Consider the following 13,646-nt stretch of genomic DNA (forward strand, 5'->3'; position numbering starts at 1 on the left):
ATGCAAGTAGCCCGTTGGTACTAATAAAGCAAATAGCATTATGTGTTCTTCTCTGATGCAATTCGTATTTCAATTTCAAAGACAAATTCTGTTGTTCACTTCTCAGTTGTTAGTAATTATGGTTCCAATGTAAGCATGTGCCATGCAAAATCACATGGGTTAAGATAAATTACCTTTGTGATATCTTTCTATTCTCATGTATTTCTCCTCTTGAGACCCCTTCTCCAGAAGGGATCCTAGTATATAAATTGCATGCTCTTTGATGCTGTCTGACGTGGTAGGGTTGAGAGGTGCCACAAAGTTGAGACTTCAGCTTGTCATAAGCTGGCTGCAGATGTTAGGATCAATAGCTCCACACTCCTCCACCTTTTCATTCATAGCCTCCACCTTCCTCCAGCTCCATCACATCACACAAGTTGTAAATTGAGTGCATTCCTTGCTTATATTATTTTAAGAGATCCCATCCTCTCCCCATCGGCTGGAGGTTTCCGTCCCCTCGGTTAGAGTCATACCACAGGGATGATTATTCAGCGTTTGTCAGAGCTGAGAGGTCAGAAACCTCCAGGAAGAGGTTGCAATCGTGAGCTGGGGCTGGGAACCTCCTGAAGCAGATTTGGCCTGACCCATACAGTTTGGATTTTAGCTAGCTTATCTGTTCCTGGAGGCTTCTGCAATATCAGCCATCTGTGTGGCCCCTCTTTACCTCAGGGAACATGCGGTGGGCTGGGCACTTTGTGTGCTTTTCATTACCTTGCTTTTATCCTCAGACCAATTACCATTTGTGCTCAAGGTACAAATTTAGCAGCCCTACCAGAAGCCCTGCTCTCTTCTCTCATTTCTCAACAGCCTTTGGGCCAGAAATGGCTTGTCCTTCCCAAAGCCAGTCAATACTCTCTTCCTGCACATTCTTTCCCATTCTTTCTACCAAATTCTCAGTTTTTTTCTTTTCCTCATTCGTACTTCAGAGTTGATCTGGTCACACCATGCTCCTAGTTGCTCCTAATCCTAGGTTTATACACCAGCCCACTGCATACTCTTGTCCCCCAGGGTCATGCCCCATAGCTCTCGAGTCTTCCACTTGCATTGAAAAATAAGTCCCAAGGCTGTGAATTGTCCTTGTCCATCAAGAGCAAGTTGTCCTTCCCCTGGGAGAGCTGCTGCAGATGCAGCCTCCAACCGCTTCGCGTTGCAGTTTGGTGCAGGCAAGCACACTTCCGTGCCACAAATAAAAATACCTCTGCTTGAAAGAATGCCCTAATAAAAGGTTGCAAGGTGATTTTTTCTGCTGATAACTAAAAAAAGGTAATAACTGATTTTCCAGAATCTGCATCTTTAAGGAAAAGGAACTCTAATGTACAAGTTGGTTAGACTCCAGGCACAAGAGGAAATGGGTTATAGCAGTTGTGACTGTGCGGAGCAGATGTTTTGGTTGGACTGGCTATCAAGCATCTGACTCATAATAAATTGTCAGTTCCAGTAAATTCCCAGTTTTCAATTACAGTAGGTAGGATATGAGAAAACAATGCCATTTAGATGTTGTACTTGGTGTTTTTGATAATAATTTTCATACACGACTCATATGAACTTTATGAAAAGATGAAGGATTTTGCAGAGGGAGCAGCTGTAAACAAAGAAGCCTGCTTTTGAATGTGAACTCATTTTGATATGAATGAAAGTGGTTCTTTAGACCGTGCTGGCACAATTAGAAGTAGGATTTAAAAGTTTTATTTTCAAGTCTTTTGATACCTGAAGTCTTTTCCTCAAGTTTCTGGAAGAAAAAAAAACTAAAGTTCTTATAACTTCTGTTTTCATTTGCCCTGTATCTGTATTTTCACGTGGCCTTTTGTCCTGCAGTGCCAACATATATGTTTAATGAACATTTCACCTGCACTGGCTGAGTAGAGAAAGGGTAAATTAGAATGAAATACCATGATTTTTCTCTTTACATTTGTCTTTGTTAAAAGTGCTATTTATTGTTGTAAGTTGTTGCTAACAGTTCTCTGCAATAGCCAAAAAAAAAATATATATATATATATATTTTAAATTTTTTTAAAAATACGAGTTGAAAGTCTTTTTTTATTGTTATTATTTGATCCCTTACCCACAGTGCTTTACTACTATTTTGCAGTTACTTTTGCAGGAACTTTTAGGCAAAAAGATCAACCCACACCATGCAAATATTGTGTAAACATAGGAAAACGCAGTTCTTGGGGTAGAAGAGTATTTATTTTTGGTGTCAAACGGTGCATCAGGTTTTTTTCCTCTTTGATTTGAATAGGTCTCTTCTGAAATAAGGAAAAGATTATTTTGGAATACCTAGTAAAACGGGATAACAAGATGGCAGAAAGACACCATGAAAATCGCTGTTGAATCTTTCATATTGTAGTGGGCTAGATTTTTTTTTACTGGTAATCATGGGACTGTTGTGGAAAATCTAATAGGTGTGCAATTATCACATGCTTAGCTAATGATCTCAGATATATTTTTTAACAACATTCAATTTTTAAACCTCAAAATTCCTGTGGCCCAGGATGTATGCTGCATTCTGTGAAAGTTCGATTTAATAATACCTTCTGTAAAGTCTTGTGTGGAAAAAGATGTATGAGTAGGAACTGGTACTGTAACATGGCAGTTCTTGTGTTGACTACTAGTTTTTATATGACATTGCCATTCTTCATTTTTACAAAATCATTTTTTCTTTAAAAATGTAAAATTTAGTTGTTTTGATAAAAAAATCTTTTAACAGTAACTGTTGTGGGTTAAATGCAACTTATGAGAATGAATAGAGCTACTTTAATATTAAAAACACATTGTGACGTGAGTTCAACAGCCCCTTTTTTTGTAAAAGGGATTAGTCTTGAAGAAGCAACTGAATGTCACTATTTCTTTTGAAGCTAACTGAAAAATAAAACGGGCAATCTTGCTTTGCTGCTTTATTGAAACGTTGCCTGTTTCTTGAGAGAAATCAGCATGCAGAGATGGGAAAGGGGAGACTCTGCCTGGCTGGAATTTGATGATGTGTGAAAACAGCCTTTGCCTTTGGACTCTTTGGTGTGAGGGAAGGATATCAGCCCCTGTTCTGGGGCAATGTCATTGCCTACTGATACAAAGATGCATCATCTCGCCTAGCATTAGCAGGTTTGTAGAGATGACCAGAAGAGATATCGCTGAAGGAGTTAAGCTGTGACTGGCACAGACAACATCAAAAAGGCCTATTAATTTAAAAGGCTTTCCATAGTTTATCTGTGGGACATGTGTTTTCAATTTACTTCTGTAAATGGCAGTTGTAACAGACGTACTAAGGTTGAATGCAGTTCTACCGAGCAGATCCTTGCATAAATAAAAGGAACAAAGTCTTAAAGTGATAATCTCTATAGTAGCAAATACAAAGGGATTTCATCGTAAATCTGTGGCCATCTCAGAAACCAGGTTGAGCAACTTCATGGTGTTACTGCATTGCATCCTTTTAAAACCTATAGAAACACTTACTGGTTTTGTGTCACCTTTTTTTTTAAGCTACAATTTTAACTTTTCAGGTTTGTGGTCCAAAAATATACATTGACTTGAAAAGTGGCACTTATAGAAGAATGCTAATTTCTTTATTTAGATGGGACAGTAGCTATATGAATGTAGTGCAGTGCTGTGCTGGCAACAGTAGTTTTATTTTGTGTATTGCTTTTGTAAATGAAAAATAGTACACCTCAATTTATTGCTCATAATGCACACATTAGCTTGTTGCAGCTTAACACGCAAAAATGTCATGTTTATTTATGTATCTTTTATTTTTCTGGAATGAGTCTCCATATTAGAGTAGCCATTAGTGAGTGCAGGAATACAGTGTAATAATGGTGTATAGGGTAATGGATGCTGTAGTGGTGTTCACCTGATCTTTTTTGTTTCCTCATTTTGATTCTCTTTGATCAGGAGGCACCTGAGTGGTATTCTAGAAACTGGTCGTATGCATGATAGTAAAGTGGGTATGCACATCAACTTAAGCGTTAACACTAAATGCAAGATTAAGTACGTTTGGGTTTGTCCATATAGTTTGGCAGAAGCATGTAGGTTCTCTTCTGTAAAAACATAAAAACAAGGTATTTGAAAAAACAAACAAACAAACACATAGAAACAAAGGAATGTGGTCTTGACAGAGCTGTATGCATACACAGGTGAATGTAGTATGCATATTTGTCATCCCTTGAAGAATGCCCCTTATAGTAAAATATTTTTAATCATTAGCATTGCTGTTTAATATGTCTTAATAGTTCTTTTCATTTGATTGACAATTAGCAAATTAATCAGAAAAAGGCCAATTAATGCCATAGCCAGCTTCAGGAGTGAAAGCTGTTCCTTATTGAAAAAAATTCCTTAACGATGAAAATGCATGAAACACCAGGGAAATGACTAGGGAGGAGTTGCACTGTTTGGGTGGTGGTGGTTTCACTTTCTGAAAAAACCCTTCTCATCTGCCGGGGTTCTTCTGCTGTAGGCTGCTGGAAGCACAACGCTGAAAGGAGCAATGTAGGCCGCGAGGTCCCGTCCATTGCTTGTGCAGGCATCGCATCGCGTAGTCCCATCCATAACCTGATCATGCCTCAAGAGGAATGCAGTTAATTCTTGTCCTCACTACTCATGTGGAGCGTTACCCTGCAACTCCAGTTTAAAAGCATGTTTTCCTTCCCAGCCTAAGTGCGCCTGTGACCATTTTATAGGAATACACTCTTCCTTCAGCTGTCAGAAGTGAGCAGCACACCAAGGCAGAATTTAAGAAAACACTGTCAGCTCTGTCTCATTTTTCATGCAAGACAATTAGGCTTTTTTAAGACCCATTCTTCCCTGCAGCTTATCACTAAGTTTCTTGGCATGTTGTGTTCTGCACGTAACAGCTAAGACGCAGCTAGTCTCTCTGGACGTTAACAGTTTCGGTCCTGCCAAAGCTTCAAATGGCACGAGATCATCTTCCTGAAACCACTCAGCAGCTGCTTTTTTCCCCCAGATAGGGCAGGGTCTCCGAACAATGTTTAAGTGGTTTGCATGTTCCTTCCTCCCAGCTGTGTGTGTGACAGACCAGACCAGGGCACTCTGCACCACCGTGATCCTGCTCCGAGTGCAGATCTGTTGAGTTATCTGTTTCCTCTCATAGTTTTCCAGAACGGATAAAAACAAATGCATCTTGGCAAGTCTCTGTGTGCATATGCACAAACGTGTTAAAGGACTTTTGTTTCTGAGCGGCAAGTGGCACAGTATTTACTACCTGTTGTAAGTGAAGGCAATGGTACTGCCAACTCATGGCCCTAACCAGAGGTCAGGAGCTCAAATGCAGTTGTGTTGAGCAGAAATTCACTTGTTTGTACTGTCTGTGACTCATGAATCAGAGAAATGTCAGGTCTTAACAAGACTTCTTTTTACGGTAGTTTTTACGGTGTGCGTAGCCTTCTGAAAGTAATGCAGGGATCTAATTTGTGGGAAACTCAGGGACGATGACTTTTAGATATAAATTTCAAAAAACTTCTTTGTCTACAACAGAAATAGGAGTTGAGTACAGCAGAAATTTTGTACCATATACTTTGAAAAATAACAAATACAAAATCTGTGGTTGTAATTCAATGCTACTATAATGTAAAAAAATAAATCCTTGGCATTTATGTCTGTTGTTAGCATTTAACTGAGAATTGTTAAAAATGAAGTCTGCATCTTTACTGAAATATGTATTTCAGCCAAAGAGGAGCTACATTAGTATACACTTGCTAACACACTAATTGTATTTTGATGCCTGAAATTAAGCACTACAGAATGTCTTCAAAGTACTAATACATGAAGAATATTAATTTTCACCCTATTTTTTGGTGGTCACTGTTTAGATTCCCCACTTAAGCATCTCTTAAATTGGTATTTGACATTTTTAGTTTTTGTCTGCAAGTTTGTAAGTACTTAGTTTTTAATGTGTCGCTTTATTATTTTTAATGTACAGGATGTGAATGAAGATCCTGGAGAAGATGTTGCACTTCTCTCTGTTAGCTTTGAGGATGCAGAAGCTACTCAGGTTTTTCCTAAACTGTATCTCTCCCCACGTATTGAACAGTAAGTGAAACAGTTTGTTCTGGAGTGTTCTTTCAACTTCATCTTTGAACCCTTCATGTTTTTCTTCATTTATGTAAAAAATGTTGGCTAGGTGATAAGGTCATATTGCTTTAAATTGCTTAAAGTCATAATGATTACTGCAAGCGTGTGTGTGGTGGAGGAATGACAGATCTTCTCTCTGTTAGTTCTGTATCTGTGGCTGGATCACGTATGGATGAAGAAACGTCATCATTGGCCACATGTAGTACCATATTAATCCATGAAAAGTATGTTGTGTTTTCCTGCAGCAGTGTATTTTTAAGTGTGTCCTACATTACAGCACACAGATACCTTTTTTTTTTTTTTATTGTGGGGCAATATTTACTTATTTTTTCTTTTGGCGATGGTGTGTACATACGCGTATAGGTAAGTTCTCTGTATATACATAGCACTTCTAAATACAGAGTTGTAGAAGCTAAAGAGCTTTATTAACTGTGTTTTAGGAATTTGCAGCTTTACTAACTTTATTTTTTCCAGAGAAATATCTAAATACCTTAATTTTAAGGTTGTTGGACAATGCAGTTGGCAAACATGATTGCTGAGGAGCTCCTGAAAAGGAAGGGCGAGGATCAGAAATCAGTCTGTTTTCATTAAACTGCTTTTCTCTTGTTTTTGGAAGTAAGAATGTCTTAATGCTCGTCCTTCTCTTTAGTATTTCAGTTTCATAGTGTCTGCTTCAAAAAAAGTAACAATATTAGGCTTTTCAACTATTCAGTAGTCAAGCTAATCTAGCACTGTTTCAGTGATGCTTTGTTTTTCTGGTCGGTACCACAATGACTTTCTTTTGAACTGGTCATAACACTTCTGGGTAGGGAGCAGATAGGAAATGCTGTCTGCCACAGTTTAGTACAAGTTAGTGATAAACTTGGTGTGTGTGAAGGGACATGGTATCTTGACATTTTACTCAACAGAGTATTGGTCTGGATAAGCTGGTGGATGCAGTTTAAAAAACAAAGATCAAGATTTGATTAAGATAAAAACAGAAGACTTCCCTGATTTTTTATTTAAGAAAATGCAGGTTGCACACACACATGCAAACGTACACACACATGAATAATGTATTTAGCAGCTTTTAGTTTTTCATAGTTTATCAGTTCACTTTTATCAACATTAGTCGAAGGCATAATTCTAGTCAAACGTGTAATTATCCGTCCGTGTTCCCAAGGAATCTTCTGCTCAGCTACTGTTAAAAGCAAATGGGCTGTCATTAGTTTCCATTGTATTTTTAGCTGTAGTCACATGTTGACTCTTAAGTGTATTGCAGGCCACCCAGGTATATGTAGATGACCCATGTGCTAATGAATGCATTGCTGATTCTCTCATTTTTCAAGTGTCTTTAGAAAGATGTTAACCTCTTGAGTAGCAAAGCAGAGTAGCAATACAAAAGGCACACTTTGCTTTCCTAAAAATATTGCATTTTCTTTCAGTGCCATAAAAAATACTTGATTTTAAACATGTGATGTACAGCAATAAAACATAAGGGTATTTGGATGGTGTTAGTGCATACCTGACATGTCTGATGACATAGTATCTGCTTTGTCTTTTATAGCTTATGTAGTCATTTTAAAATCATACCAATAAAACCTAAGTTCCATGACATACCTCTTCACGTTATCTCTTTATCAACCTTGAGATACTTCACTTAGAAAGCATAGCTCTACCTACCTCAGTCTGTCCTTGTGGATTTGTAAAGTATTCATCGTGGTATCTAGATACCCATAGTACCCAAGAATTGAGAGGGAGAGAGATGGATTGCTTATGGTTCGGGTTCACTGTGTTACTTTTTGGAGTAACCTAACACAGAGTTAACTTAGGTTTTTGTTGTTTAATGGCATAATGTCTCTTGTTTTCAATGCAAGTTGGTTTACTCGGTTGTGAGCTGCTGCACCTTCCTTTACTCTTCTGGCTACGTTTTGTGCCATGAGAAAATGTATAGGTATGTTTTCAGTGTTTGCTTGATTGAGCTATAATAACAAAGATGTATTTGTCTTTTGTTCTTTCCCAAAACCAATCTCTGTTCTGTTTAGCAGAGGCTGACAGTCTAGATATTTAACTTTCCAGTGTTTGGGAACTAAAGCAACAATGCGTACTTCTTTATACTTTTTGCCAAAAGTACAAAAAGCCTCAACAAGCCCTGAGGATTAGTTTTAATGACTTGAGGCCATGACATGTTACATTTGAATTGTGTTCTGCTTATAAAAGTTCTTTCCTGCTGCTAACAATAATTGCATCTACAAGCGCCATGTAAGCAAGTTACTGGTGTATTTTTTTTATGCAGCAGATTTTGAGGTGGAGTAAGTAGTAGTTGACAGTTGTCTACATAACATTCCCAAGCGTTCAATAAGGCAGGAAAAAAATAAAATTCCCACAATTATTTTGTTAATAATGACTGTCTTCACCTTATGAAGAACAAGCAATCAGGAATGGCTTTGTCATGATGTATGAAAAAGGCATTTTCAGATATAAACGCTTTGTCTTTGGAAAGAAATAAGAGTAAAGGGTCTGTTTGTGTAATGTGAGTTATCTCCAGCTTTCCCAAGAGCTTTCGTTGCTTTTGTGTTCTGCCATATAAACATGTGTTCCCACATAGCATTTTTTAAAAATGATACTTACCCACAGATCTTGTCAGCGAATTTGAGTCCTAGCAATGTGAATATAGTATTTTTGCTTTGAAGTGCTATTGTGAAGTACATTTGATCTATTTTTAGGTGGATGGTAAATATAATACTGGTAAGACTGACTGTTCTTTGTCATAGACTCTCAAAGAGATCTGCTAAATCAGGGAAATTCAGGGAAATGCCCATTTTTTTATGGTTTGGGGCTAAGATGCTAGGCTTAGAAAAGGTCATCTATTAGTAAGAGGTAGCAATGCAGTGAAAAAGTATTGTTGCATTTTTGGGTCCTTATCAGTGTTCAGTTGACTTCTGTGATGCAGTGTGTGTCTGTAAGAGAATAAAGTCCGGATCTTACAGTTAAAAACAAACAAAAGAACCACCTCAAAACCAGCTCTGAGGGATGGGAAGCATGTTGGCTTATAAAAATCTCAACGATAGCTGATCATAACTGTGCACAGTTTAATTCTTTCATTAAAACTTTTAAATTCAAAACCATTCTTTTAGTTACCAGTTGTTTAAAACACATTGACAGCAATTTCTTGTTAATGATTCCAAATTAAGGGAAGATTTACAGAATCTTTCATTTTATAATTTTCTTTAAGAATTCTTACTCTTTATTTGCACTGTATCAGCAAACAGGTACAGTGCCAGTAACAGTTGCTTTTAATTTCATAAATCAGATTAAGTTAAAATGGAACGAGGGGTATTTATGATACATTTTGTTAAATCCTCCCAGCACAACTGTACCATCATAAAAACAAGTTTCTGCACACTTCTGGAGGAAATGGTGAGCTGGGAAACCCCACAGACGGGCCACCCAACTTGAGAGGATGGTGCTTGTCAGCATCCCCGAGTGTGTGTCCCCAGCCAGTCCTCCTCCTCCTCCCTCCTCAGGGAGCAGAAGTGCTCGCAGGATGCTGTTCATCCCCAGCTCTCGGCTGCTGTGCTTTGGGAAGAAGGTTGGAGCTGAGCGGTGTCAATACCAGAGGCCCCTCACATGCCTCCTCTTGACCACTCTTCCTCCTGCTAGGTAGGCACAGGAGTATGCCGAGGCTTCCTCTGCACCATGAGAAACTGCTGGGCTATTTGCACGTTTTGCCTCTGCCATACTTCTATACATTTGTCATAAAGTCTCTAAACCTCTCAGTAGAAAGCATCTGGCTTGTTCAAAATCATTTTTCTCTCTGAAAGCATACTAGAGACTCATATGGGAAGGAAATTTATGATTAAAAATAAAAAATCTGTCATATCTTTGTTTTCCATTTGCTAAAAGTCACCAGACTCTAAATCAAAGGAATCATTGAGAGATCAAACAGCTAATTTCTATATTAATGCTTAAAATGTTTGTCAGTGTACTGCACATTAAAGGGGATTGCAGGGGTTCTTATTTGATAAAAATCAAATTTATTGATTTTTATGTCTTTTTTTCTTTGTGTTATGTCTTTTTTCTTCATGATTAGTCCGTATTTAAAAAACTAAAATAAAAATGGGTTTGTCTGGGTTCACATTTTAAGAAAAAAAGAAAGCAGAGTAGAAGCAGTGTTGCTCAGTGAATTCTGTGTTCCCTGGATTCACAGAAATAATCCCGTAATAAACACTGTTGTCCTGGAGGGCTTTTCTCTGATAAATACATGGACGTGAATATGCTAAGAAAACCAGCTGTCAGGAGAACTTGTTTTGCTTTAATGGATCAGGCTCCATGCTTTAGGGGCTGAAATGGTCATTTTTTACTAGTCTGGGAGCCGTGCCAGAGGCTTCTTCGTGACTGAGGCTGGAATTCAAAGTTCGGTGACTGCGCTTAACCTTCTCATACGGACAGGGAAAAATAACAAGAACCTAGTCTGAACTCTTCGACTTTGAACATTTCTGCCTGTTTTTCCCTGATGAAAAAAAAAAAAATGAAGAGAAAATTAAGCATGTGCATTTGCTTTAAAGTGTTTCCCAGCTCTTAGCTCTCCTTTCTACTGTGGATGCTGGGGGATGGAGGAGGAAGGGCATGCGGTGGGCTCCACTTACGGTGCTGCCCAAGGCTGCCCCTCGCTGCGTTGGAGATGCAGGGCTACTGCAAAGGGCTTCTCCTCTAACGCCAGCGTGCCTTGCCTTACTATGGGTGAGTGCACGTCGCTGGCTGAAGCCTACTGTTTTAAAACATGTAGGAACTCACAGTCTCTAAATGATTGGTTTTGTCATTTTTATCTGTCTGTAGAAGACAGAAGCGAGATCTTCTGTTTGGCATGTTAAAATGTTTGCTCATCCAAGTTCATGATTTCTATAGAATTGGTAGCAGACAGCCAAGGCAGTCAGCTCATGACTTCTTCAAATCCCAGAGTATCTTTGCAAATAGAGGAGGCCAGAACGACTGTTGCCTTTGCAGGGCTTCATCTTACATTAAGCCTAGCTTTGTTGTGCCTCTCCATGTAACAGCTGACCAGCGAGACAGTAAGATCTCCTGCCGGCTACTGTGCCATCATCCAAATCTTCTTTAACTGTAGCCAGTACAGCAACTTGATTTCCAGCCTAGCTCTGCTTTGCACCTCCTCCTGTGTCCTAAAAATCCTTCTGTTTTGCTGCAGCCTCCCCTTGATGGCCCGTTGACATTTCAGAAGAGATCAGGGTAGACTGGGATTGACAGTCAAAACAGATTGAGTTGTACTTCTGTCCCAGGTGTTCAGCTGTACCAGCTGACAAAGAACAATTAGTGAAAATAACTGTAGAAGAATTAAGATTTTGTTTCCATCATCTAAATGGCACTTTAATACTGGATATGTTAATGCTGTTCTTAAATGTTTCAGATAGTGAGATTTTTGAGATGGTTTTCTTTCAGTTAGAGACTGAGCAATTAGACCTAATCATTGAAGTATGAAATACTTGAGGCAGTTCTGTGGATTGATTTTGTTGCTAGGTAATGAAGTACCCAGTTTCTTTGAATAAGAGATACTGGGCGGTTTGGGGTCTGTTGTATGCTGTACGACAAGCCAGTGCTCAGTATTGTCAGAGCAAGGCTTTGGAGATGGATGTTAGGAAGAGGATTCAGTTCTGTGCTGTGAGGAAGATTCAAAGAAATATTTCATTGATGTGTTTGAAGTTATAGGTTGACTTTTTTTATTTTTTTTTCAGCAGTATGAAACAGGGCTCCTGTATTAATATACTAATATATGATGTAGTATTGTACTAATACTACACTACTAGTTTGTTTGTATGATAACTGCAAAATTGCAGGTCCCCTGATGTGGCTCAGATTATGCAGACTTTCACAGGTTTTTCTCATTCTAGGGGTTTGGTTAGGTTTCTCTCAGAATGTCAACCTTTATGCATAAGGCTCTGTAACCTGACAGGTGTGTATCTGTGCGTTTTTCCATGATATATTAATTATCTTAAAGAAATAAATTGTAAAGCAGAAAAATATGTATAAAAAATTAAGAATTTTTAAAAGAAAACAGAACTATGTTTTTAAGACATCTCCCATCTCCCTTTTTCTACGTTCTTCTGTCTAGAGTGGAACGTTCTACAGAAATTTCAATGAACACACTTGTTTTCTTTGGATACAAAACCTTTCCACTAAGGTGTTGCCTTTTTTTTTCTTTTTTTTTTTTTTTTTTCACCAGTATACATGTAGTTTCTTTCAGGATACTCTAATTAAACCTACAGTTCTATTTCATGTTACATTGTCATATGCTATAACATATTTCATTGGAATAATCCCTGTTAAGACAGGCATTTCTAAGTACTGTTATAAAACTCTATTCTTCTAAAATATCCTCCTCAGCATTTTTACTGTGGGATCGCTGCAGCTAGGTGTTTTTATCTCCTACTAAGAGTGATAATGAAGGGGAGAAAAAAGAACAAAGTAATTTTTCTTTTGGGCATCACACAGTATTATTCATAAAGGTGTTCCTGGTTCTTTACTGTTGCCCATATCTTTAGACTTGTATCTTTGTACAGTGAGATTGTCAGAAGCACTTCTAATTAGTCAAGACTAATTTCAGTGATGACACTGAAAATTACTGCTGTCTCAGTTACTAGCTAGGCCAGTATTTTGGAGGTTTGAAATCTTAACCTGTATTTAAAATTGAAATAATTTTGTAAATTATTTTCTAGGTGTTGTTTAGATTGTGTGGTCTTTACTTTGATACTGAAATTCATTTTAGTTTTACAAAGGCACTTATTTTTCTCTTGAAACATCAAATGCTTTTGGCTGTGATTCTGTGGCTTTTCTATTGCCTACATTGGTCTTCTGTTTTGGGGGGTATTTCATTGCCATTCTCACATCCTTGGTGCCTTTTCTTAAGTGTCTTTCTTAGATATTTCCCCAGCCCATTAGAGCATGCATAGCAGAATTCATCGTTTCCTGAAATGTTTTTATAGGAGAAAGGAAGCCTGCTGAGCAGAATGTATCCATGGTAGTACTAAAATGTCTGAAACAGGTGGCAGGATTTTTTTTTCTTACCTACACATTAATAGGAACATTTTGTTTGTTATTTTATGTATGGCCTTTTGTTCTAAAGAACTGTGCAGGCCAATTCTGGGGGCAGCATGAATGCCCTGAAATCATTTTTGTAAAATTAGTTAGGCTGACCAGAGAACTTTGAAAGAAGTGTCATTTCTTTTTACCCTATGGCTTGTGAATATGGCAGTAGCAGAGCAAACAGGAGGGTCTTTTAACTGGAGTTAAATGTTACACTAGATAGTACTTTACTAGGTGTTTCTTTATAAAGTGATGAAAAAAACAGCTCCTACAAGATTTGTGAAATTTGTATGTAGGGAAACTTAACTTTGAGTTTGTTTATTTAGGACTAAGTTATAGCGTATGATTGTAAAATACGTCCTTTAAAAAAAAAAAAAAAGAAAAAGAAAAAAAAATGAAATAAGGAATTGCAGGGAAATAATGAAGCAGTGAAGTTTCTCTGTTAAGTG

The 13,646-nt window shown here is 37.9% G+C and overlaps 1 protein-coding gene across 3 annotated transcripts in view; it reads left to right on the forward strand.

Moving 5' to 3' along the window:
• BABAM2 (BRISC and BRCA1 A complex member 2) overlaps positions 1-13,646 on the forward strand; it is a 166,858-nt gene that overhangs the window by 79,151 nt on the left and 74,061 nt on the right. For all 3 annotated transcript variants that reach the window (XM_068676618.1, XM_068676616.1, XM_068676617.1), the window contains one exon: positions 5,969-6,078. In XM_068676618.1, coding sequence (XP_068532719.1) covers positions 5,969-6,078 — 110 coding nt within the window. The remainder of the gene's footprint in view (positions 1-5,968; positions 6,079-13,646) is intronic.

Source organism: Anas acuta, chromosome 3, assembly GCF_963932015.1.
Source record: "Anas acuta chromosome 3, bAnaAcu1.1, whole genome shotgun sequence".
NCBI lineage: Eukaryota > Metazoa > Chordata > Aves > Anseriformes > Anatidae > Anas > Anas acuta.